Here is a 27,577-nt window from a genome sequence, read left to right as displayed (position 1 = left end):
TATTTGTAGCCTACTCACAGCACAGTTACTCTTTGTGGCCCTGGTCCTGTGAAGTCCTGTTGCCCTATTAATTAATAGGTAGAGTCCGATGGTCAAGGTTGGTTGGGGTGGAATTAGTTTGTTCAGTTCAGCTCAGTAAAATTGAGAAGGGGGATGGGCCGATACTCATGGAGGGTCATTTTTAGCTACCCCCTGTGAAATACTGTATAAAGCCCCTATAGTGGCAGTGTAATCTTAGTTGTGGCCTTTAACACACTCTTCCTGACACAGCTTTCCAGCTCCTCTCCCGCCTATACCCAGGTCACAGGCCTGGGAATTATCTGCACATTTTACGTAGTTTTTTTAATCACTCCTTTCCCTTCGAATACGTCTGGATAATTGTCATTCAGGCCCAAGTTTTCTTCGACTGGGTTCCAGTAAAATACTTAATATCCTTTTGGAAGAATGCTTTCCATTAAACTCTACCTCAGGATATTGGCTTTTTGATTGCTCTTTTAAAATGCTTCTGAAACTGTTAATCTTTTTTTCACTGATTTTTCAGTGCATGTTCCAGGTCTGATTGCAACATTTCTTTATTTTGCAATCTGTTTTGTTAACCCTAAAAAAGACAGGTGTGTTTGAAGATGAATAGAGATGAATAGATTTTGGACAAAACAAGTGGTAATTGTGAGGGCTGGATTACTTCCAGTTCTCCGTTAACTCACTGCCATTACTCAGAGCTAGGACAATGGAGTTGGTTTTGAGAAAGGCCTCCTTGTGGTTCTTTTGACATGGCCAGGCTTTTTGTCCAATGAATCCCATGGACACATGGCGTCTTGTTTTCACAACCAGGCAGTCGGAACATTCTTACTCAGACAAATCAATAATGCATCAGTCAAACAGCGCACATCATGACAGAAAGAAAATGGTGGAGTGGAGCTTCACAGGAGCACTGATGTTTAATTTTGCCTGCCTGAAACATGGACCTCAGACCTCGCCCCTTTTCTCAAAACAGCGAGTGGAACTTTAAGGATGGAATTTGCTGACTGGTCAGTGTGGCAACATGATCCGCTCAGTGCCCAACACCACTCGGCTTTCCCAGAACCCTGTGCTAACACGGAGTCCCTCCACCAGCCTAGAGCCGCAGGGCTGCTAAAGGGGGAAGGAGACGCAGGCTGGATTCATATGTCTTTTTCTCTCCCTCTCCCTCTACCTCTATTCCTCTCTCTCCCTCTCTCTCACCCACCCTCTCTTCCTCTCCTCTCTCTCTTATTTCTGCCATGTAACAAATGTCAAGAGGTCAGAGAGGCACTGTAGTAACTACACCATGTGGGTTGATTGCAACTGATTATTATTAATCTATAATTCAGGAGGACCTCTGAAAAATTATTTTCAGATAAGTCACTTCAGTAATGGTGATATTATGAGGAAAGTGTGGCTGTGATTTAAGTTCCCAGTGCTTAGTGTAAACGTATCCACCTCCCAGCCCCGGGCTAGTGTTAACTGTTATGCTTTACCAATTGGGAGCAATTGACCTATTGACAGCGGTTGAAATTACCTGTCTAAAGGAGAGGCAGTGCGGTCTCTCTAAATGTGTAGTCATCACTCTGCCGGGTAACCCTAGGCTATGGGGAAGGAAGGAGTAAGAAGAGCGAGAGACTGAGGCTCTCAGGGGGTGTTTAGAAAGCTATGGGTGGAAAAAAGAGAGAATGTGTGTCTTGGTTTTCCAACCAGGTGACGATTGTGATGGGCCTTTCTGTTGGGAAACTAAATGTGCTGAAATGTATTGTCCCACCATCGTTCCCTAGCCTTTATCTTTGCATTTGACCAGAGCCATGGGCCCTGGCCAAAAGTAGTACACTAAATAAGGTGCTATTTGGGATGGAGCCTGCTCTGATGGGAGGGAGAGCGAGACTAAAAAGAGTGCTCGCTGGCTGGGCGCGATGTTCTGGTCTGTCTGAGATACAGTATGTTGCTGTTGGCTCTGCAAAGCCCATGCTGGCAACATGAGAAATCCCACCAGTCCCTCATTCCTCCCCTCCCTAGGGGAAGGTAAAGGTTAGAGACCCAATCATCATCTTTTCCTTTCGCCCCTGTGTCATCTTTTCTCTGCTCACTTGGACCACTTCAGCAGACAGTCACAATGATCTTGGAGCTCAAGGAAGTGATGTCAGTGAGCACTTCCCCTATATAGGGCCTTTACACCCACCTGGGATATTGATGCCTTATTAATACCTAAGGGTTGAAATGTTGTATCAATACAATCACCTGGGGTCATGAACAGCAGTGTGCGGAATTGTATTTTTTTATAAACCTGCAAAAAGTACCTGGATGTGTACATGTTCTTTAGCTTTTGTAGATCAAGGACTGGGCCTTAAGGGCTAAGGAGTAATTACAAAACATAATTACAAATAATTGTAGACTGCAAGTTGACTGCAAGAAGCCCAAACAGAGAACATTTGACTAAAACATTATCATTGAGTTGCACCTCCTTTTGCCCTCAAAACAGCCTCGATTCATCGGGGCATGGACTACAAGGTGTAGAAAGCGTTCCACATGGATGATGGCCCATGTTGACTCGAATGCTTGCCACAGTTGTCAAGTTGGCTGGATGTCCTTTGGATGGTGGATCATTCGTTATACACATAGGAAACTGTTGAGCATGAAAAACCCAGCAGCGTTTTAGTTCTTGGCACACTCAAACTGGTAAATGCCATGGGACCACGCAGCCATCATACCGCTCAGGAAGGAGATGCGTTCTGTCTCCAAGAGATGAACGTACTTTGGTGTGAAAAGTGCAAATCAATCCCAGAACAACAGCAAATGACCTTGTGAAGATGCTGGAGGAAACAGGTACAAAAGTATCCGTATCCACAGTAAAACGAGTCCTATATCGACATACCCTGAAAGGCCGCTCAGCAAGAAGAAGCCACCGCTCCAAAACCGCCATAAAAAAAGCCGGACTACAGTTTGCAACTGCACATGGGGACAAAGATCGTACTTTTTGGAGAAATGTCCTCTGGTCTGATGAAACAAAAATAGAACTGTTTGGCCATAATGACCATCGTTATGTTTGGAGGAAAAAGGGGGCGGCTTGCAAACCGAAGAACACAATCCCAACCGTGAAGCATGGGGGTGGCAGCATCATGTTGTGGGGGTGCTTTGCTTCAGGAGGGACTGGTGCACGTCACTAAATAGGTGGCATCATGAGGGAGGAAAATTATGTGGATTTTTTGAAGCAACATCTCAAGGCATCAGTCAGGAAGTTAAAAGCTTGGTTGCAAATGGGTCTTCCAAATGGACAATGACCCCAAGCATACTTCCGAAGTTGTGGCAAAATGGCTTAAGGACAACAAAGTCAAGATATTGACATATAGATATATGTCACATTGACACATAGATATATACACAAAGCCCTGACCTCAATCCTATAGAAAATGTGTGGGCAGAACTGAAAAAGCATGTGCGAGCAAGGAGGCCTCCAATCCTGACTCAGTTATACCAGCTCTGTTAGGAGGAATGGGCCAAAATTCACCCAACTCATTGTAGGACGCTTGTGGAAGGCCGCCCGAAACATTTGACCCAAGTTAAACAATTTAAAGGCAATGCTACCAAATACTACTTGAGTGTATGTAAACTTCTGACCCACTGGGAATGTGATGATAGACATAAAACCTGAAATACATCATTCTCTTTACTATTATTCTGACATTTCACATTCTTAAAATAAAGTGGTGATCCTAACTGACCTAAGACAGGGATTTTTTTCTAGGATTAAATGTCAAGAATTGTTCAAAACTGAGTTTAAATGTATTTGGCTAAGGTGTATGTAAACTTCCGACTTCAACTGTAGATTCACCTGGTCAGTCTAGGTCATGGAAAGAGCAGGTGTTCCTAATGTTTTTTTACACTGCTTATATACTTTGGAACAGATTTCCAAAATAAATATTACTTGGAGCTGATTTGCTGGTATTTTTGCAATGTTTTATATCCAATTTTGAAACATTGTTTTTTGCTCTGAACAATTGGGGGGCCAAATAAAATCACCAGGGGGCCAGTTGGAGAACCCTGCTTGAGAGGGAGCGCAGTGTCATTGCCTAGGGAACCAGTGCTATTTTGAATCCCATGTCTATAGTCACCCAACAAAATCCAGGTTGTCAAATTGGCTATTGTAAAATTTAAAATTTCCCCTACCTATTGATATTTGAAAAGTGTGTTAATCTCACAAATGTATTGCTGTTTTCAACATTATATTTCAATCATGCAATTCATTCCAGTGTTGTGTTTTATTAGTGATAACATATTGTAACCTATGGTAGGGGTAACTATGGTCTAGGAGGGTGTGGTAGGGATAACCTATGGTCTAGGACAGTGGTTCCCAACCTTTTTCGGTTACTGTACCACCAACTGAATTTTGCTTTACCCGTAGTACCTCTGATGTACCCCCTCATGTGCATCTTACCAGTAACACTATGGACTCATGAGTCTTCTCAAGTACTCCCATGGATAGGTCAAGTACCCTCAGGGTTCCTAGAACCCCTCGTTGGGAACCCCTGGTCTAGGATGATGTGGTAGGGTTTAACCTACAGTCTAGGGTGACGTGGTAGGGTTAATCTATGGTCTAGGATGGTGTGGTAGGCCTATCGGTTATCACCAGGCTCACCCTGACCTCCTCAAAGTGAAGACTCTGGCTCAGAGAACACATTAGCTCTAAGTCCTGCTTAATAATCAAAAGCATTCCACAGATCCCAGCTCCCCTTCTCCAAGCCCTGACGCATGCCAGCAACAATATTGTGCATTGGACTCAGACCAAAGGTCCCTTTTTGACTCACTGGCCAATAGACAGTGTATCTGCTGGGTAATTCTTCTTCCTTTTCCAGACTATGATCAGAGCTCAGACTTACAAGGATACAAGGACAGTCAGACCTCATTGACAATGTTGACGTTGGTCAGCGGACATAGCCGAAAGGAATTATACTTTTTGTTGTCTTTCCTGTCATTAGTAGACATTCCAGACATGCGTGCCCCCTCCCTGCATACCTTAAGCCAGTATGCCATGAAAGGGAATAAAGAGAAATGGTAGTATGCAGCTTAAAGAGAGATCTATTGAGAGACAGAGGAAAACAGGAGGCTGCTGCCTCTTTAAGGTACTTTAGATCCCCAAGTGGAGCCAGCAGCAGCAGAAGCATAGGGTAATGCATTTAGGTTGAAATGGACAAAACAGATTGTGTTTTAAAAGGTCCAGCCTGCAATTTCCTCTCCACACAATTCCCTCTGCTCCCCCTCTTACAACTTTCTCTCACTCACTCACTCACTCTCTATCTCTCTCTCATACACACACACACACACACACACACACACACACACACACACACACACACACACACACACACACACAGACATTTACATAAACACATCCACGCAGATCCTGAACTCACAGACAATCTCATTAAATTGTTTTTTTGGTTGTTTCTGTGTCATTCCAACAGAGAGAGGTAAAAAAAAAAATCCAGGGCCTCCCGAGTGGCCCAGCGGTCTAATGCAGTGCCTGAGGCTTCACTACTACAGCCCCAGGTTCGATCCCAGGCTGTGTCACAGCCGGCCGTGACCGGGAGACCCATGAGGCGGCGCACAATTTACCCAGCGGTTAGGGGAGGCCCTGGATTTCCTTGTCCCATTCCGCTCTAGCGACTCCTTGTGGTGGGCCGGGCGCCTGCAAGCTGACCTCGTTCGCCAGCTGGACGGTGTTTCCTCTGACACATTTGTGCATCTGGCTTCCGTGTTAAGCGAGCAGTGTGTCAAGAAGCAGTGCTGCTTAGCAGGGTCGTGTTTCGGCGGACACATGGCTTTCTACCTTCTTCTCTCCTGAGTCCGTAGGGGAGTTGCAATGATGGGACAAGACTGTAACTACCAATTTGGATATCACGAAAAAGGGGTAAAAGTTTTTTTTAAATTAAATGATTTTTTTTTAATCAAAAATATTCTAGAGCCAGTCCCTCCAACGTAAAGGAAAGCTCCTCAAAAATGTGTCTAATGTATGTTCAATTCGTCACTCATGGCAAAAGAGGAGTGAAAAGCAGGGTTGTGCTTCTGTGATCTCTGGGATGTGCGGTTATGTGGTATGGTTTTGTTGGGCCCCAGAGCCTCTCAGCATGAGCAACTCAATGGCTGCAATGAATTCCTGACTGTGACTAATTTATTTTCACACTTTCAAACTCCATGCGTCAAAATGGCGGTTCTCGTGCTCTCCTGTGAAAACAGTGGAGCGCTATCATCTTGGCAAGACTGGTAGTGCCCCCTCTTAACATTTTCCAGAATTCTCTCTAGGATTATTCACGCATGATACCCATTTCTGTGACATGATTGTCTGAAACAGATTTGAGGATGAATGGATATTAATGGAAGGTGACAGTCAAAGCTGAACAAACATTGTATTGCTTGAGATTTTTTATATTTTTGCATATGTTTCTCATCAAAGGCCTCAGTGGACTGCATTTCATGCCAGTCATATGAATCAAATCTGGAATTAGCTTTACGCTAATGGGCATTAGCATAACTCACAGCATGGTAGAGAGAGGGAGGGTTAACCCAGGAAGAATCAAATAACCACGGAGCACATTGTAGTGATACTGGCACACGCGCACACACACACACACAAATACAAACAGAGTAGTAAGACCAGCACACAAACAACCCAATGAGATCCACCCAGACACAGCACGGTAGGTGAGGAGGGCGAAGTGGCCAGCTGACAAGGTACGGTGGTTACCATTTCCCCACAGACATAAACAGTGACTATATCAATTTCCTGCCTCCAGACTCTGACTGGTGAGCCATGCAGTGTTTAGACTGGAGAAGCCATCACTAAAGCCTCTCTCCACACATCGGCACAGCTAGCTCTATGGACGGCTAACACTAACCACATTAAACACGAGTTGTCCTGTAGTCAAATACTTAGTGTTAGCATTTTTCTTAGATTTATTTCACTTTGGCTATTAAAAAGGTTGACTTTGGATGGTACGAGGGCTCAAGATGTGTGAGTTACGAGGCAGTAAAGGCTTGTTAACCTCTGGTGCCCAGGGACTGAACTCTGTGTAAATGTTACTGTGTATGAGCATGATGTGATTTATGCAGAAAGATGAGCCAGGATTCAGACATGCTGCTCACATGGATCTGTTTTAGACTGCTGGGATCCATAACCAGTATCACATTTATTTAAGAGGAGAGAATGGAGATGAAAGAAGACAAATCCTTTATGTATTTTCTTTCTGTCTGTCTGCCTTTCTCCCACTCTCCTATGCATACTCTCCCTTTTTTAAATCACCCCCTCAAATTCCCCCTCTCCGCTCCACCTTTCATTTAATCTTAACATCTCCTCACAGACACACTGTTTTTCTAATCCTCAAATCAGGACACACCAGCTTCTGTTTAAGGTTGATGTTTTCATGGCTGGAACTTGATCTCAGTTCAGATTATAGTCGTTACCAGGCTCTGCTTTGTTATGTTCTACATGGCAGCCAATCTCTGCCTGAAGTATGACACTGTAGCTACATATTACTGATTGATTCAGTTTTCTGTAAAATACTGTATGTCCCATTGTAACACTCTTACGTCTCCCTCTCCTGTCCCAGGGCCTCCCCGCGTGGCAGAGAAGATCGCCCACCGGCAGACGGCGCGGATCGGGCGCACCATGAAGCTGCAGTGCCCAGTGGAGGGTGACCCGCCACCCCTCATCATGTGGACCAAGGACGGCCGCAACATCCACAGCGGCTGGATGCGCTTCCGGGTGCTGCAGCAGGCACTGCGCATAAAAGATGTGGAGGCCGAGGACTCAGGCACCTTCATCTGCAAGGCCACCAATGGCTTCGGCAGCGTCAACATCAACTACACCCTCATCGTCATCGGTGAGTCCCCTCCCCATCCACCTAGCCTGATCTCAGATCTGCTGTCTTGGGGTGTAACAATGACCATAGGAGTTGGCAAGACAGAGTGAACAGATCTAAGACCAGGCTTCCATCCACTACCACACAGTCCAGTATCTCCTCCTCTCCCTGGATGGGAGCAAAGTGGCTCTAATATGTGTATGATTACACATGTCTGCTCTGCCATTGGTTAGTGGTTATAGTCATATCATGCTCATCAGTGGAATGGCTCCTCTTCCACATTCATGCTGTTGGAAAATCACCACCACCACCGTGACACCAGGCTAAGAAACGAGTGAACTTGACTTGAACAATAAGACACAGAAATACCCCTACATCTCTCCTCCTGTATTGTTCTCTGTGAACAGACAGGTCTAAAGAAACATGATAGGAAGAAAATGTAGTCTATTTTAGAAGAGAATAGCATACTGTGGCAGCCTAGGGGAGTCAGAGGTGAAATTCACAATAAAATAAGACATGCGGAGACCGCTTTGCGGTGCTTAAATCAAAGTTGCGGGGAGGGGCAGCAATCGTGGCAAACTGGCAAACTAAACCGTTGATAATACCCCACCAACACAAGAAAGGTTTTTACCTGCTTCTTTGTGGTGGGCTAAGGCCAGGTTGAAAAAGCCTCCACTTTGGGGATGAGTACTAAGACCAGTTCTCCTGGAGTGAATTCGCGGAGACAGGCCCCCCTGTTGTAGACCCGGGCTTGGGCCTGCTGAGCCTGGAGCATGTGTTCCCGCATCAGAGGCTAGACTCTCGCCATGTAGTGGCGCATCTCCTCTGCTTATTCAGTAACTGACTGGTGAGGGCAAAGTTGTTGCTCCCAGGCCTCTTTTGCCAGGTCCAGCATGCCCGGGCCCGTCTGCCGTACAGGAGTTCGAAGGATGAGAATACTATGGATGCCTGTGGGACCTCTCTGATGGAAAACAGAACAAAGAGTATTAGCTGGTCCCAATTGTTTCCTTCTGTGTCAATGGCTTTCCTTAATAACAACCCCATCGGTTTGATGATGCTCCGCAGAAGTACGGATTTGGCTCACCTTTAACATCCTACGCATTTCATTTCAATACCCGGGACATGAAGCGCGATCCTTTATCGGTCAGGACTTCTTCTGCAATCCCCACCCGACTGAAGAGAAGGAACAGTTCCCGTGCCACGGCACGGGCGCTGGTGGCACGTAGTGGGATGGCCTCAGGATGGCGGGTGGCGTAGTCCATGATTACCAAGATGTACCTATGTCCTCGATTGGACTTGGGCAGAGGTCCCACTATGTCCATGGCTATCCTCTGAAAAGGGATCTCGGTCATTGGTAAAGGGATTTTGGTAGGTTACATTTTGGGGCTGTTTTCTTGCATTTGGCACACTGTCTGCAGTAATCCTGGACAGCCCTCTTCACTCCGGGCCAGTAGAACCAAGCCAGGAACCGATCATAGGTTTTCTCCACTCCTAGGTGTGCTCCAAGCAAATGTGAGTGTGCTAGGTATAGGACTTTGGAGATGTAAAATTTGGGCACTACCATTTTGTCTCCCACTTTCACAACCTGATCAAATAAATTATTTTTGACTGCAAAATTTGGAAAGGCACATTCACTCACTCCATCTACTGGTTTTCCACCAACAGCTCTCATCCTCGCCTGATCCAGGTTGGGATTGGTGAGTTGGGTAGTGCCAAACTATCCCGGGGAGGTTCCCTTTCCCTCCTGCGCAAGGGCAACTCTGAAAACATTTCGCCAGGGTAATTCTCCTCCCCGGGTTTCTCTTTATCTCGGTCGGTGCTGGGGAGAGCCGAGGGGGGATTGGCTGAGGCCTCCACAGAGTCTGAGGAGATGGGTGGGGAAGCAGCAGCACGGGCTGGTATAACGCTTCTACATCGGGGAACCATTCTCCTTTTCCCCAAGCTGTTCTCCTAGGGGCTGTAACCCTTCTGCTCTAGAATCTCTGGAAAATTGGGCCTAGCCCAGTAAGACATCTACTTGGATTTTCTTTACTACCCCAGCTACAATCACAAAGCTACCTTGAGGGGTTTGCACCTTCCTCGTGGCAGGTGGGGTAACTTTTCATACTTTTCCATGCATACAAGCCACTGTTATGGGCAGCCCTAAGGGATCAGCAGCAAATTGAGGTTTGATGAGAGTGACCATACTACCTGTGTCCAACAAGGTGGCCTTATCCTGAATGCCTATTTTGACAGGGATCTGGGGGGCTGCAGTGGCTTTGTGGGCCCAGTAGATTGTGAGGTAGTCACACCTTCTGGTGGTCTTCTCTATGGGACTGGCCATGGCAGGGACTCATCGTTTCCCGGGCAGCTCCAGTCCAGGTGTCCCTCCTGGCCACAGGTGTGACACCTTTTCTGGTCCCTGCTAACTAGCGGTCGCTGCCTCGGGGTGATCTGGGTTCAGTAATTGGAGTCAGTCTTGAAGTGGGGTTCAAATAGGCGTCTCCCTAGTTGGTTCAGCCTAGACTTCAGGCCTACTGCTTACAGCCCTACAACATCTCTAAAGTAACTTGGTGATTTTTGAATAAAGCGACCAGGGCGTCAACTGACGGGGGGTTGCTCTGGGCAGCATGGCGCTTTGCGTCAGTGGGGAGGCCCCAGATACGTTAGTCCATTACCAGTCAATCTATTGCTGATGGCCCATCCCCTGTGGTAAGCCAACTTTTAGTTAGTCTAACCAGCTTGGTTATTTAAGGTCTTACCGGGGCGTGGACATCATAGGCCCAGGAGTAGAAGAGATGGACCCAGGTTGGTAGGTTGTGCCCATAATGGGCCAAGAGGGCAGTTTTTAGAGCAGCGTAGTTGTTGAAGTCCGCCAGTGCCAAGACCCTCCAGGCCCTCTGGGCTTCTCCAGTCAGAAAGTGGCCACTTTGCCAGCCCAGTCCTCCTTGAGCCATCACTCTCTCTCTGCATTGCACTCAAATACCAATGTCATCTTCAGCAGTTAGCTTGGTGAGGATATTGCCTGGTTCCATCATTTGGTCCGGCTGTACCACGCCTTGGCTAAGCTGTGTAACTGCCTCCTGAAGGGCTTGCTACATTTGGGCTTGCACCAGCTGAGTTACAGCATCTTCCATGATGACCATCTGCTTCTTATTTTATTGGGAGTTCAGAACATGGAAGGGTTGTGCCCACATTCTCCACCAACTGTGGCAGCCCAGGGGAATCAGAGGTGAAATTCACAATAAAATAAGACGGTTTTGCGGTGCTCAAACCAGAGTTGCTCTTTAATAAAGGTTGGGGGGAATAGGGAGGGGAGAAATGCAATTAAAAGGTAACGGGTGGGTTACTCTGTGTCCGGCGTGGTGGCACCTTGGACCGCCTGTGTTAATGAACAAAAAAGAGAGAGAGAGCAATGAGTCCGGGGTTTTAATCCTTGATATCAACTTGTGCCAACTCAGCTGGTGCAAGCCCAAAGCCTCCTGAGATTGCATCATCTGTACTTCTGTTGGGGTGGTATGCAAATTGGAGTGGGTCTAGGATTTCTGGGATAATGGTGTTGATGTGAGTCATGCCTTTTGGCATCCCCTTTGTGTGGCTGTAATGCACCCTAAAAGAAATACATGCCTTATGCGGCCAGTGGCCTATGTGCCCCTGGCCTGGAGTGCTGCGTTGTGCCCTTCTCCCTGAGTGCTGCCTGCTCTGAAGAACCTCACTCACATGGCTCTCACACGGATCTTTCTCACAGGCTACAAGTGAAGACAGACACATCAGGGACGCAACTGTGTGCGTCCTTATCTAATTCCAAGGTACATATATACATAACTGTCCACATTTACTTTTCGTCAGCCAACAAGATCAGTATGCCTAATGAACAGCAAAAGCACTAACCTATGTCAATCAACAGTTGTGGCCAAAAGTTTTGAGAATTACACAATTATAAATTTTCACAGAGTCTGCTGCCTCAGTTTGTATGATGGCAATTTGCATATACTCCAGAATGTTATAAAGAGTGATCAGATGAATTGCAAATAATTGTAAAGTCCCTCTTTGCCATGCAAATTAACTGAATCCCCCAAAAAACATTTCCACTGCATTTCAGCCCTGCCACAAAAGGACCCACTGACATCATGTCAGTGATTCTGTGTTGGACAAGGCTGGAGATCACTCTGTAATGCTGATTGAGTTCAGATAACAGACTGGACGCTTCAAAAGGAGGGTGGTGCTTGGAATCATTGTTCTTCCTCTGTCGACCATGGTTACCTGCAAGGAAGCACGTGCTGTCATCATTGCTTTGCACAAAAAGGGCTGCACATGCAAGGATATTGCTGCCAGTAAGATTGCACCTAAATCAACCATTTATCGGATCATCAAGAACTTCAAGGAGAGCGGTTCAATTGTTGTGAAGAAGGCTTCAGGGCGCCCAAGAATGTCCAGCAAGCACCAGGACCGTCTCCTATAGTTGATTCAGCTGCGGGATTGGGGCACCACCAGTACAGAGCATCTGCATGCACAGTGAGGCGAAGACTTTTGGAGGATGGTCTGGTATCAAGAAGGGCAGCAAAGAAGCCACTTCTCTCCAGGAAAAACATCAGGGCCAGACTGATATTCTGCAAAAAGTACAGGGATTGGACTGCTGAGGACTGGGGTAAAGTCATTTTCTCTGATGAATCCCCTTTCCGATTGTTTGGGGCATCCGGTAAAAAGCTTGTCCGGAGAAGACAAGGTGAGTGCTACCATCAGTCCTGTGTCATGCCAACAATAAAGCATACTGAGACCATTCATGTGTGGGGTTGCTTCTCAGCCAAGGGAGTGGGCTCACTCACAATTTTGCCTAAGAACACAGCCATGAATAAAGAATGGTACCAACACATCCTCCGAGAGTAAGTTCTCCCAACCATCCAGGAACAGTTTGGTGACGAACAATGCCTTTTTCAGCATGATGGAGCACTTTGCCATGAGGTAAAAGCGATAACTAAGTGGCTCGGGGAACAAAACATCGATATTTTGGGTGCATGCCCAGGAAACTCCCCAGACCTTAATCCCATTGAGAATGTGTGGTCAATCCTCAAGAGGTGGGTGGACAAACAAAAAGACACAAATTCTGACAAACTCCAAGCATTGATTATGCAGGAATGGGCTGCCATCAGTGGCCCAGAAGTTAATTGACAGCATGCCAGGGCGGATTGCGGAGGTCTTGAAAAAGAAGGGTCAACACTGCAAATATTGACTCTTTGCATCAAACTTCATTTAATTGTCAATAAAATAATTTAACACTTATGAAATGCTTGTAATTATACTTCAGTATTCCATAGTAACATCTGACAAAAAATATCTAAAGACACTGAAGCAGCAAACTTTGTGGAAATTAAGATTTGTGTAATTCTCAATATTTTGGCCACAATTGTACTATCCCCCATAATACAAAAGTTGAACAATTCTGTGCGAGAAATCAATATTCCAAAAATAGTCTGGGAATTATTTTTTTTAACCTTTATTTAACTAGGCAAGTCATGCGATAGATCCCAAATTAATACAACCACTAGCAACAAACAAAAAATGTTTTATGCAATGTGGCTGATGCAACAGATCAGAATGTTTAGCTTAAAATGTTGAGAAAGCTATTGGGTTTTTTCTTTACATTATAAGAGCAGCAATGTGCACACAGCAGTAGGCTATTTGCGCGAATGTTCCATTAGCGGGAAAACACCATTTATCAAAAGTGACCACAAATGCAATTATGCATGTAATGCTTTTATTATAAAGGTGTGTTTTTTTGGTGAAAATGATCTTCCCCAAACTTGAAACTCACACGCTGCTTATGTATGAATTTAGGCTTATCAAAACAGCCTAGCCCATAGGTCTATATGTTATCAAAACATATAGGCCTATGGGCTAGGCTACATGAGGTGTGCGACTATGATTTGAAAGTTGCAAAAAAATTACATTGTTTCATTGCGTTACGCTTGGCATCTTTCATAAGTATAATATTTAATTCATAAGTGATAGGCTAATATTGTCACCCATCAGACTATTATTTATTTAATCTGGTCTTTACATATGCTAAATAATATATGTGTGACATTTGTTTTGATTTAGAATTAACCATTATCATGCACCTGTCTCAAAGCAGGGGTAGGGGAAAAAAATACATGTCGTCTATGCACTTAAATAACGTATGGAGGACGCTTTTCCCGTGGTTCATTTTCATGCCAGCCAGGTAGGCTATACTCCTGTTGTAAAGATAAGCAATGTGCTTAATATTAGGAAAGTTGAGAAATAAATATAGTAGGCCTAGCCTATAGAATTATTTTTAATTTAACCTTTATTTAACTAGGCAAGTCAGTTCAGAACAAATTCTTATTTACAATGGCCTACCCCGGCCAAACCCTAACCCGGACGATGCTGTGCCAATTGTGCGCCGCCCTATGGGACTCCCAATCACGGCCAGTTGTGATACAGCCTGGATTCTAACCAGGGTCTGTAGTGATGCCTCTAGCACCGAGATGCAGTGCCTTAGACCGCTGTCCTACTCGGGAGCCTTGATGGGACCCTCCTCTTTTTAATAGAAATCACTCTGTTTTCTCGCTCAATTGCATAGCCTATAGAATTGCTGTGCAACATGAGCTCATGGGCTCTCATGAAGTGTTTGATTAGATTTTCAATTACATTTGAATGGATGTAGAGTGCTGAGTACCAGTCAGTTAGCAAGTTTGGTAGGCTACTAATGACCATCAGCAGCATCAGAGTTTGGAGAAACCTAATTTCCGTGATCTTAATGGTCGCTTGGAATATGACTGCCTTCATGACTCGTGACCGCCAGTTTGGAGGTAATATGGTAACTGCAACAGCCCTAATTATAAGCCATGTCTTGTCTGAGGAAAGGAGAGTGAAAGTATAGGAGAGTGGTGTCCTGGGGAGAGACGGACACTGGGATGGAGGGAGGGTCATTCATCCATGGCCTGGTCTTGTGATTGCCCTTCCTCTCTCTCTCCCTCCCTCCAAACCCAAACTATTTAATGACATGAACCCTCATCCAATGGATGAGAATGTGCATGTTCATGTGTGTTTGTGAGAGCGAGATCTTTTCCTATTTCGGGGGACGCATTGGTTCAATGTGTGTGCTTGCATATGAGTGAGTGTGATTTTATTTAACTGTGTGTGTTCGAGGCCAGTATAGAGCGTACTCATTCCTACAGTCAGGGTTTGATCTTGCAGGGTTGTTTACTTTAGCCAGTCCTCATTCACTAGTTTGACTAGTGTCCTAACAACTCAGGGAAATGTTGTAATGAACATGCTCTGACAGATGTCTGTAGACAAATAACTAATATCATAAAAAGCCAAACTGGCAACAATTATTGCTGTGTTTGAAAACACAAGTCCTCGATTAGTCTAAACAGTACCGATGTTACAACATCAGGAACTGGGCTTTAGCGTACGTAGCCCCTGGCTGCTGGGCCAGAATGGCTGCCAATGTGACAAAGGAAGTAGGGTAATCCACTGACCCACCCTCAGTCTCACATTGGCCACTTCCCAAATGGCATACCTTTCTAATGTTGAGTTGCACCCCCTTTTGCCCTTATAACAGCCTCAATATGTCAGGGCATGGACTCTACAAGGTGTCGAAAGCGTTCCACAGGGATGCTGGCCCATGTTGACTCAAATGCTTGCCACAGTTGTTTCAAGTTGGTTGCATGCCCTTTGGGTGGTGGACCATTCTTGATACACACGGGAAACTGTTGAGCATGAAAAACCCAGCAGCTTTGCAGTTCTTGACACACTCAAACCGGTGTGCCTAGCACCTACTACCATACCCCGTTCAAAGGCACATAAATCCTTTCTTTCCCATTCAACCTCTGAATGGCACACACACAATCAATGTCTCAATTGTCTCAAGGCTTAAAAATAGTTATTTAACCCCTTCATCTACACTGATTGAAGTGGATTTAACAAGTGTTATCAGTAAGGATCATAGCTTTCACTTGGATTCACCTGGACAATCTATGTCATGGAAAGAGCAGGCGTTCCTAATGTTTTGTACAGTGCATAGTGCACTACTTTTCACCAGGGCCCATAGAAAAAAGGGTGCCATTCGGGACACAGACATTGGTCCTGTTCACTGCCAGGCCCAGATTAGTGTGGCTAGATTGATTGGCCTTTTATTTGTTGCCCTAATCCACTAGCTGTAATTCTAGACGAAAGGAGCAGAAGTGAGGGGCGAGCGCGTCCAAAGGCTATGAATGGGCTGTTTGTGTTGGGCCTGTGCTGTGGTCATTTGGCATTGGCCGCAGTGTGTGGATGCACATGCCTATTATGGTGCCTGAATGAAGAACATGTCCAATAAATGTTATATTTAATCAGCAAAATGGGTATTGTACTCGTAAAATGTTGGCATGAATCATGGTAAGGAAATACAAGAGAGAGAAAGGAAGAAAACTAAGGTTAAAGGATGAGCGGGAAATGTTTGGGGAAGTTAAGCAAAGTGAAAAGAGGGCTGTGAATGGCTGAGTAGGAGAGAAAAAGGGAGAGCGAGAGAGAGAGTCTGAATGGAGGCCTCCAGTAGTTCTGTGATGCTAGGAGGCCGGGCCCCAGTGATGGCTGCCTGGGCCTGTGAGGTGTGGAGAGAGGCAGCTGCCCAGATGACCTCATCAGCAGCTGCTCCTGCCTTGTCCCCGCCCCCTCCCCCTGCCTGAGCCTGGGTGCTCTGGGTGCCAGCCCACCTTTGAAGTGCCGACACGGGCCTGGAGATGTCGTTTAGTCAGGCCTCTTGAACTCCTTGTTTTCTAATCTCATTGTTGGCTCGCTTCCTCTCATGTAACCCAAGCCCAGCCGGCATGTTGTTCATGTGGCAGGAATGAGAGGTGTTCAATTTGAGGTCCATATACAGTATATTGCAGTCAGAGAACGTACACGTTAACTAAGATCCCTACAGAGGTCCACTTAGTATGGAAATAGACAAGTGTATTTTCATTAGCCCAACCAATCTGCTTGGTGAACTCTGAATCAAACATGAGAATATAGATGAATCTATGCTTCTCTTGTGTACTCCCAATAATGATTGTGCATGTTTGGTTGTTGGAAAGGCAAAGTCTAACCCAAACCTGGACTAAAAGAGCCTGGTTGAGCCTCTACAGTTTTTTCCCCCACCTTTTTCCCATTATGGCTCAAGTCTCTGGCTGCCCTTCCAACTCCTGCTTCACGGGCCACATTTAATTGTATAAGTATTTTCACAGTTCTCCTTTTCTACTTTTTTTGTATTTTATCACACAAATCATCTACTGTTCGACCCGGTTACAGAAGCCAGTTGGGAGAGTTATGTGACAACACTTGTTCATAATTTCTTTCTCCTTGCATATCTGTTTTTACTGAGTGCAGGATATCAGCGTGCTGGCAAATGGGACCGCGGGGAGTCAAAGCCTCTCTGATTATATGCAGGCGTCAGCCACGGGACCAGCAAGGCTGCTGATAGTCTGTTATGACTATAGTGCTCAAGTAACGTTTGCTCCCTATTATGGCCCAGCTTTCATTTACATGTATATTCAAAAATTATCATAAGGCGTTTATAAGAAGTGTAATAACTCAGTAACAAGACCATTTAGTAAGTACAGTGAGTATTGTGCATGTATGGATTTATTATAGACATTGAGCTGGTTGATGGACCACAGGAGCAGGCACAGCTCTAACCCTTATTTTACCAGGTAAGTTGACTGAGAACACATTCTCATTTACAGCAACGGCCTGGGGAATAGTTACAGGGGGTGTATGAGCCAGTTGGAAGCAGGCGATTGAGGAGATAGCGGGTATTACAAATACATTTTGCATGGTCACCCCACTATGCACTGGCGCCAGAGACACGTGTATTTCTCAAACCCTGTCTTTAATAAGTTTGATTTCTGACCATTTCATTTGGCCCAGTCTTTCAACCAAATGAGTGGGAGGTTGTACATATGTCTGCCTCTATAGAGTGAGTCACCCCAGCAGCATTATTTCAATGTTATGTTGAAGACTGACTGGTTGATGAGAGGAGTCTGTTGGAGCCCTGCCCTTCCTCCATCCAGCTGGTAAAGGCATCTCTGTCCATTCGTCAGTGGCAGGCCCTTCCCTGGCCTCCCTCCCCTTCCCCTCCATTGTTGGGTCACTCGCTAGTATTTCTCTTCCCTCCCTCCCGCTCCATCCCCTTCAACAGTATGTGTGTGAATGAATGTCCTACTACTACACTCTGCAGGCTGCCATGATAACAGATTTATTTTTCCTCTTGCCACCCGAGTATCCCGGTTTGTTTAGGGAGTGAATGTTATTTACAATAACAGTTGCATGGAGAAATTCAGACCTCTTTGAAATGAAAATGGGTGGCCCACCCTTCAGCAAAATATATTTGAACTAAACCCTCCCTGAACACAATAGCCGGTGACCCCTATACCCAAATGAATAATAAAAAAATAGTGGAGAGAACATGCCTACCATTTACCCTCACTTCTTAGATAGACCAGAGCCTTATATATGCCTTTATAGGAACTGTTATTTAGTCACGCCCTGACCTTAGAGAACCTTTTATTTCTCTATTTTGTTTAGGTCAGGGTGTGACTAGGGTGGGTAGTCTTGTTTTTTCTTTTCTATGTTGGCCTGGTATGGTTCCCAATCAGGGGCAGCTGTCTATTGTTGTCTCTGATTGGGGATCATATTTAGGCAGCCTTTTTTTCCCACCTGTTGTTTGTGGGATCTTGTTTTTGTATTGTAGCCTTTTGCACTACAAAGCTGCACGTTCGTTTTGTTGCTGGTTCACATGAATAAATATGATGAATGCCTTCCACGCTGCACCTTGGTCCAATCCTTCCAACAACGATAATCTTTGTACTGTAAGCATTACATGGCAACGCAGGAATTTTGATAGTGCATAGGTCTGCGGGCCAGAAGGTTGTGGGTTCACAGACCACAGTGGACAACACTAGGGGGTGGAAATATCTACTTTATAGTAAAAACATTGAATCTATCATATGTGCAGGTCTGTGAGAAAATTGCCTTTTTATAAACATTTCATGCAATTCTAGGTCCTTTTACATGTTTGCAGATTAATTTTTTAACACCACAGAAATTGCAGGCTAACAATGGAGAGAGAGATGTTCATATGTTCATCTTATCATATTTCTCCAATGCCAAATCAGTGTGTATTGTTTGCAAACTGTCCCCGTTTGCAAATAATAAAAAATCAGAGTCGTCATTAGGAATCTGAGCAAAAGTTAGGCCTACCTTTCCACACCAGACAGAGTAGGCCGACCTTTCCACCCCAGACAGAGTAGGGCTACCTTTCCACCCCAGACAGAGTAGGGCTACCTTTCCACCCCAGACAGAGTAGGCCTACCTTTCCGTCCCAGACAGAGTAGGCCTTCCTTTCCGTCCCAGACAGAGTAGGCCTACCTTTCCGTCCCAGACAGAGTAGGGCTACGTTTCCATCCCAGACAAAGTAGGGCTACCTTTCCATCCCATACAGAGTAGGGCTACCTTTCCACCCCAGACAGAGTAGGGCTACCTTTCCACCCCAGACAGAGTAGGCCAACCTTTCCACCCCAGACAGAGTAGGGCTACCTTTCCACCCCAGACAGAGTAGGGCTACCTTTCCATCCCAGACAGAGTAGGGCTACCTTTCCATCCCAGACAGAGTAGGGCTACCTTTCCATCCCAGACAGAGTAGGGCTACCTTTCCATCCCAGACAGAGTAGGGCTACCTTTCCACCCCAGACAGAGTAGGGCTACCTTTCCACCCCAGACAGAGTAGGGCTACCTTTCCACCCCAGACAGAGTAGGCCTACCGACGCAAAAAAATGTAAGCTTTAACTGCTTGCGTATCTTCTTCCATGGCTTACCTTAACCCGATGAGGGAAGGTCACAAGTGTTTCCCTAAACGCTGTCTGGGTTTAATCAGCTTCTATTGTACAGAAAGTGAATATCTAAATAAGTTGAAAGTGAATTAATTAGATTACTTCCAAAGCAAAATAAAAAAAATGTATCCTTGGCTGTAGAAAGTTGGAGCTCAGCCTCTGAATGTCAAAGAAACTAAACAATGATATCCCCATATGTGTCGGAGTCACGTTTTTCCCGGGTATTTTACAGCTTGTTTCTAGCATTTAGCATCGCAGACCAAAATACAACAGATCTGTTTTTTATAACAATGGATAGGCCTGTGATTTTTGCCATTTTCTTTAATGAAAGTTAGGCCTATGGCATACCCTCTCAAACCTCATCAATTCGAGTCCAGGGCCTGGTTTTCCAAAAGCATCTTAAGACTAAGTTCATCGTTAGAAACTTCGTAAGAGCACCTTTACATTTCCGAGCCGTTTCCCAGAACCGTCTTTTGTAGTGTTGCACTTGAAGTCGCTCGTAATCTAATGCCTGTCTCAGACCACTCGTAGAACAGCTAAGAGCGTTGTTTGCCCTCCTGCCTCACTTAACGCACAGAAAATCTCAGCTAAACATAGAATGAAGATGTTTATCTGTCTCATTGTGACCTCCGAATACTTCATAGTTGAATATAAATAGCCTGAAAAGTTTGCAATGTTATAAACAAGCGAAGCAAGGATAAATAAAATATAAAATCTGAAAACCGAGATGACAAAATTATATAATAGCTAGATTATTAGGATAAATATTGACATCACTTTCCGGTATGTGCAGTCGATAGACCTACCTAGTATTAAGCCATTAGGCTACATCTGAGCTATTAGGCCTATAGGCTACTATTATCTAAAAGCTCACACATTTTACAGTATCTAACCAATAATCTAAAGGTCAACATAAAGGTCTATGGCAACGTCGCTTAACTTGCTACTTAATATTAATTATTCTGTTTAATTGTAGAATATCTGTAGGCCTACTTGAAGCTCAATTCCTGCCTGCCATCAGGCTACAATGATTTATTGAGAAATTACAAAAATGACCGTCATCCTATTTCTAGGTCACATTGATACACTATATATACAAAAGTATGTGGACATCCCTTCAAATTAGTGGCTTTGGCTATTTCAGCCACACCACTGACTGGTGTATAAAATTGGCCATGCAATCTCCATAGACAAACATTGGCAGTCGAATGGCCTTACTGAAGAGCTCATTGACTTTCAACGTGGCACTGTTATAGGATGCCACCTTTCCAAAAAGTCAGTTTGTCAAACTTCTGCCCTGCTAGAGCTGCTCCAGTCAACTCTAAGTGCTGTTGTGGTGAAGTGGAAAGGGCACACAATCTCACAGAACGAGACCGCCGAGTGCTGAAGCGCGTAGCTCGTAAAAAGTGTCTGTCCTCGGTTGCAACACGCACTACCGAGTTCTAAACTGCTTCTGGAGACAACGTCAGCACAAGAGCTGTTCGTCGGGAGCTTCATGAAATGGGCTTCCATGGCTGAACAGCCGCACAGAAGCCTAAGATCACCATGCACAATGCCAAGTGATTATTAGGCTGGAGTGGTGTAAAGCTCGACTCCATTGGACTCTGGAGCAGTGGAAATGCAATCTCTGGAGTAATGAATCACGCTTCACCATCTGGAAGTCCAACGGACGAATCTGGGTTTGGCGAATGCCAGGAAAATGCTACCTGCCCCAATTCATAGTGGCAACTGTAAAGTTTGGTGGAGGAGGAATAATGGTCTGGGGCTGTTTTTCATGGTTCGGGCTAGGCCCCTTAGTTCCAGTGTAGGGAAATCTTAACGCTACAGCATACAATGACATTCCGGACAATTCTGTGCATCCAGCTTTGTGGCAACAGTTTGGGGAAGGTCCTTTCCTGTTTCAGCATGATAATGCCCTCGTCCACAAAGCGAGGTCCATACAGAAATGGTTTGTCGAGATCGGTGTGGAAGAACGTGACTGGCCTGCACAGAGCCCTGACCTCAACCCCATCGAACACCTTTGGGATGAATTGGAATGCCGACTGTGAGCCAGGCCTAATCGCCCGACATCACTAATGCTCTTGCTCTTGGAAGCAAGTCCCCACAGCATGTTCCAACATCTAATGGAAATCCTTCCCAGAAGAGTGAAGGCTGTTATAGCAGCAAAGGGGGGGCCAACTCTATAATAATGTCCATGATTTTGGAATGAGATGTTTGATCAGCAGTTGTCCACATACTTTTGGTCTTGTAGTGTATTTTATATAGCGAACAAGGCAATGAGCGACTTTGGCTTTATTTATTGTTACTCGCAGTTTACACAAACTGAAGAAATGCAGAATTGACATAATCAAACATTGCATTCAAAATAGCACGAGAAAACATTGAGAATACATAACACATGGCAAACAAAACATTAGTAACATCTGCTCTTTCTATGACAGACTGACCAGGTGAAAGCTATGATCCCTTACTGATCCCTTATTGTTTCACTTCATTCATTGTAGTTGAAGGGTTGGAGACAGGTTTATGAAAGATTTTTAAGCCTCGAGACAAATGAGACATGGATTGTATGTGTACCATTCAGAGGGTAAATGGGCAAGACAACATATTTAAGCTCTTTTGAACGGGATATGGTATCAGGTGCCACGAGCACCAGTTTGAGTGTGTCAAGAACTGCAACGCTGCTGGGTTCTTCACAATCCTCCTGAACTGCCACTGTAGGCCTACACAGCACATAATTGGTTAGGCAGCACAAAAAAAATCAGCAAGAGCAGGCTGGGGCTCAGGGTTGGATTATCCATTGCTGACCCCAGGAAGAGTAGCTGCTGCCTTGGCTAATGGGGACGCATAATAAATACAAATTGCCAAATTGCTAAAAAATGAATTTGCACCATCCCAGCAGTGCAAAATAGTCAGGAAGAAAGTACATTTTCTTAGAAATATAACTTTGCTCTGTGCTTATCCGAGCATGCACTTCGTAGCCTATAGCTATGGATCCTTTGATTGAGACAATAGTGAATAGCCTATAGGCACACTTGATATCAGTGTGAGGGGCGGCATTGTGCACACATCGATATATAGCCTATATAGAAACATTCTAAAACAATAAGACACATTAAATTGTCATAAATTATAAATTACATGACCCTCCCATGGACTAGATAAACAAATATATACTAAACCCTCCCCTTGACTGAAATTAGAAAAGCATGACCCTTCCCCATTTTCCTCCAGGTACCCATTCTGTCAATTTTGATCCATCACTTTACTAATGCCATCCTTCGGCATCCATTTGTTTTGACTGGGGATTGTTCAGTTGAAGGATGAGGCTTACATAAAAGGAGGACATGGGCATTTGGAGTTCTACCATCAAACAGGCCTGGTTAAAGAACAAACTTGTTCCTCTAAGCTACAGTGTCAAAGAGAGATGGAGAATGGCTTAATGATGGGACCCACAACTTGTACTGTACTCAATGCTACTTCTCACATTTATGAAGTTGTATACTGCAACATCGTGAATGGCACTATTGGATTTATTGGTGTGATGTGATAACAATACAAGCGTGACTAGAACTGAGTGTTGGATAGACACGTGTGTAAGGGAGCTGGTTGGAAGTGACAATGTGATTTATGGTGATTTTTGCAGCTTGCTCAGGCGCTAGAAGCCCATACTGAGAAAACATCTGGGACTGATCCTGGACCAGGAAGAAAATATAGGCAGTAAAAAATGTACGTACCTGGTTCTCTTAGGATTAAACCAGGGTTTTTACTGTAGTCTAAAGATAACGGGAAAAGATGTGTACCTGTACCAGCCTGTCTACGGTATGGTTCAGTAACCAAACTTTACTGTTTATGATTACGGCGCTCTGTTGATCCCATAATACAGGTTGTTTTTTGCTCATGCCGCTAGTGTGATGGAGTGTAGACATATGACTACGATGAAAGTGATAACCGTTACCAGTTGCAATATTTGTTTCAAAACAAATGTATTTATAAAGCCCTTCTTACATCAGACGATGTCACAAAGTGCTTTACAGAAACCCAGCCTAAAACCCCAAACAGCAAGCAATGCAGGTGTAGAACCACGGTGGCTAGGAAAATCTCCCTAGAAAGGCCAGAACCTAGGAAGAAACCTAGAGAGGAACGAGGCTATGAGGGGTGGCCAGTCCTCTTCTGGCTGTGCCAGGTGGAGATTATAACAGAACATGGCCAAGATGTTCAAATGTTCATAGATGACCAGCTGGGTCAAATAATAACAGTGGTTGTCGAGGGTGCAACAGGTCAGCACCTCAGGAGTAAATGTCAGTTGACTTTTCATAGCCGATCATTCAGAGTATCTCTACCGCTCCTGCTGTCTCTAGAGAGTTGAAAACAGCAGGTCTAGGACAGGTAGCACGTCCAGTAAACAGGTCAGGGTTCCATATCCGCAGGCAGAACATTTGAAACTGGAGCAGCAGCACGGCCAGGTGGACTGGGGACAGCAAGGAGTCATCAGGCCAGGTAGTCCTGAGAGGGAGAGAGAGAGAGAGAGAATACTTAAATTCACACAGGACACCGGATAAGACAGGAGAAATACTCCAATATAACAGACTGACCCTATCCCCCCGACACATAAACTACTGCAGCATAAATACTGGAGGCTGAGACAGGAGGGGTCGGGAAACTTTTCAGGAGTTGAACAAGATAAGAGTCTCTGAATTCTCCAAATGTCATATTCTTAAGGTCACATTTTGTGTCCAAACAGGGATGTGCCTGACTGATATTTTTCAGAGTAAAATAAACACTTTTTTTCATGAGGACAGGTTAATCTGACCAGAATGTGACTGCTGCTGGTCAGAGTGCCTGACTGCCTGGCGAAATGGTTGTTTACACTGGTGATTGTCAGAGTGAGGGGTCAATGTCACTCTCTCTGCCTTCTATATTGTCCATCCTCCATGTATACAACTGTGATAGACTCTGGAACGGTCTGTTATTCATTGTTAATTAAGAGTATTGCTAAAGGTACTGGAATTTGTGGTACTAGAGCCACTCATCTTAAATACAGGATATTCACACACTATTGGTGATATGTTTTACATATGTTGAGTTGTAACAATTACTGCATATGGTAGACAACTTTCTGAAACATTTAGTGTATGATCACAAGGGTGTCCTGTCACGCCATTGTAATTCTCAGAATGTTCTTCTCCGCATAGGCAGGCGCTCTGTATCCATGTTCCACGGCACACAGACCTTGAGTCTGTACTGAAAAAACACAGAGCAATACATTTTAGTTTGAACAGGAAGGTAAATCAACTGGAAGCAAACTCTCTGGGCCTGCCTGTTCTCCTTAATCACGCTCTCTCTCCGCACCATGACACAAGTACCAAATTCCACAGCTGTCTCGGTACAGAACCTAAGAAAAGAGATCATATTACGACCAATATCACAACCTTCATGGGTGCTCTCCACGATATTCCATTAGATGTTGAATAAATTGAAAAGAGCTCTGAGGCATCGACTCAGGTTTCTTAGTTTAATTGAGAAATCTGGTGTCTCTTTGACAGAGAGATGAAAGAGCCCAAAGTGTTGGCAGGCTGGATAATGCAGGGGCTGACCGGATCTGAAGCCCAGAGGCAGTAAAAATACATAGAATTATACTGTGTGTGTGTGTATATATATATATACATGCTATCGTTCCAAAGTTTGGACACACTTAGAAGTGTCCTTGTTTTTGAAAGAAAAGCAACATTTTTGTCCATTAAAATAGCATAAAATTGATCAGAAATGCGGTGTAGACATTAATGTTGTAAATGACTATTGTAGCTGGAAACGGCAGATTTCTTTTAATGGAATATTTACATAAGTGTACAGAGGCCCATTTATTAGCAACCATCACTCCTGTGTTCCAATGGCACGTTGTGTTAGCTAATCCAAGTTTATAATTTCAAAAAGGCTAATTGATCATTAGAAAACCCTTTGGCAATTATGTTAGCACAGCTGAAAACTATTGAAGCAATAAAACTGGCCTTTAGACTAGTTGAGTATCTGGAGCATTAGCATTTGTGGGTTCGATTACAAGCTCAAAATGGTCAGAAACCAATAACTTTCTTCTGAAACTCGTCTGTATATTCTTGTTCTGAGAAATGAAGGCTTCACTTGTGCTCCACTGATCTACACTGGCCATGTGTCCACACTCCACATGCCTACCTGCCATGCTGGAGGGGTGGTTGGAGCAAAGGGGTGGTCAGGAACCAGGGGTTGACTGACAGCCTGTAGTAGGGAGGGATCAAGAAGGTGAACAGGGTTACAGAGTATGCATCCCAAATGGCACCTAATTCCCTATATAGTCCACTACTTTTAACCAGAGCCCTATGAGCACTGGTCAAAAGTAGTGCACTATACAGGGAATAGCGTTCCCTTTATATCACCTGTTACACAGTGAAATAACTGGAGTATCCTACCCAACATGGAATGAACCAGCGGGAAAGTGGCCTCCATTTTCAAAGGATCACTTTTATGCTCAATGGTCACTCTAGCTCCAGAATGTAAAAAATATTATTTATATTTTATTAAGCTAAGCTCAATTATAATCTTCTTGCTATAAAATCATATAATATAAAATAATGGCATGGGACTTGTCTGCTAAATTGACAAGCCTACAGCCTATACAACATGATAACATACACACTATACACACATGGACTTTTCATTGTAGATATGTGGTAGTGGAGTATGAGTCTGAGGGCACACACTTGGTGTGTTGTGAATTCTGTAATGAATGTATTGTAATGTTTTTAAAATTGTATAACTGCCTTAATTTTGCCAGACCCCAGGCTCCCGAGTGGAGCAGCGGTCTAAAGCACTGCATCTCAGTGCTAGAGGCGTCACTACAGACATTCTAGTTCGAATCCAGGCTGTATCAGAACCGCCCGTGATTGGGAGTCTCATAGGGCGGCACACAATTGGCCCAGCGTTGTCCAGGTTAGGGTTTGGCCGGTGTAGGCCATCATTGTAAATAAGAATTTGTTCTTAACTGACTTGCCTAGTTAAATAAAGGTTAAATAAAAAAAAATTATATGGTACATAGTGAAATAACATACAGTAGGCCAACTCATATTCTATTCTTCTGAAATATATTTTCTTAATATCAAAATGTTTCTTTAGACCTGCCGAAAATAAATAATGTATTTATTATGATGGAGTATATTCAATTGATTTATTAGACTTTTTTGAATGTAGATGTTCCACAGGCACACATCAGCAGCTTGTATGCGTGGAGGCCTGGAGATGCTGGAGATGTTCATCAACAGTCAATTACTGTGAGAGCGGCAGTTTTTTTTATGACAATAACCGGCAAACAACATTTCATGACTGTCACAGCCCTAGATCAGACTCCCGTGGAAACAGCACAGAGGAAATGAAGATGGCATTTGAAAACAACTCAAATGTCAACATGGCAGTCCGCAGGGGTTGCCATGCCAAAGGTGGAAGTTGGGCTTCAGGTTTCAAAGGTATTTGCAAGCAGTTACTCAAAAAGCCGGAAAAGAAAACGGCAACAGACCAGTGAGGCAGGGACAGAGCCCCACTGCACCCCAGCACGGGGGCCCTGCCTTCCATTTCACGCCTGCCTGTTCCTGTGGCCCGGAGAGGGAGCTGCACTGTCATGGGTCAACGCGCCCCACATCGCGGTTCTGCATCATTTCACCGACCATAGAAAGACGGAAACAAGCTAGATAAATGGAGGAAAGTAGAAAGCGTCACATTCCTATTTGTTTGTTCGAGCTGCAATGCAGGCAGACATCAGCTCTGGAAATCTGGAGATACTAGCTCAACCTCTTCAGCGCAAAGCCAATGCTGTTCACTGAATGATTTTTATTT

At 44.6% G+C, this 27,577-nt stretch overlaps 1 protein-coding gene across 1 annotated transcript in view; it reads left to right on the top strand.

The window, feature by feature from the left end:
- LOC110488539 (fibroblast growth factor receptor-like 1) overlaps positions 1–27,577 on the top strand; it is a 67,308-nt gene that overhangs the window by 13,755 nt on the left and 25,976 nt on the right. Inside the window, exon 4 of the mRNA XM_021560769.3 lies at positions 7,611–7,883. Coding sequence (XP_021416444.1) covers positions 7,611–7,883 — 273 coding nt within the window. The remainder of the gene's footprint in view (positions 1–7,610; positions 7,884–27,577) is intronic.

This window comes from Oncorhynchus mykiss, chromosome 14 (genome assembly GCF_057628025.1).
Source record: "Oncorhynchus mykiss isolate SJ-2025 chromosome 14, ASM5762802v1, whole genome shotgun sequence".
NCBI classification, from domain to species: domain Eukaryota; kingdom Metazoa; phylum Chordata; class Actinopteri; order Salmoniformes; family Salmonidae; genus Oncorhynchus; species Oncorhynchus mykiss.
The sequence above is the reverse complement of the archived record's forward strand: the minus strand, read 5'-3'. Positions and strand labels throughout refer to the sequence as shown.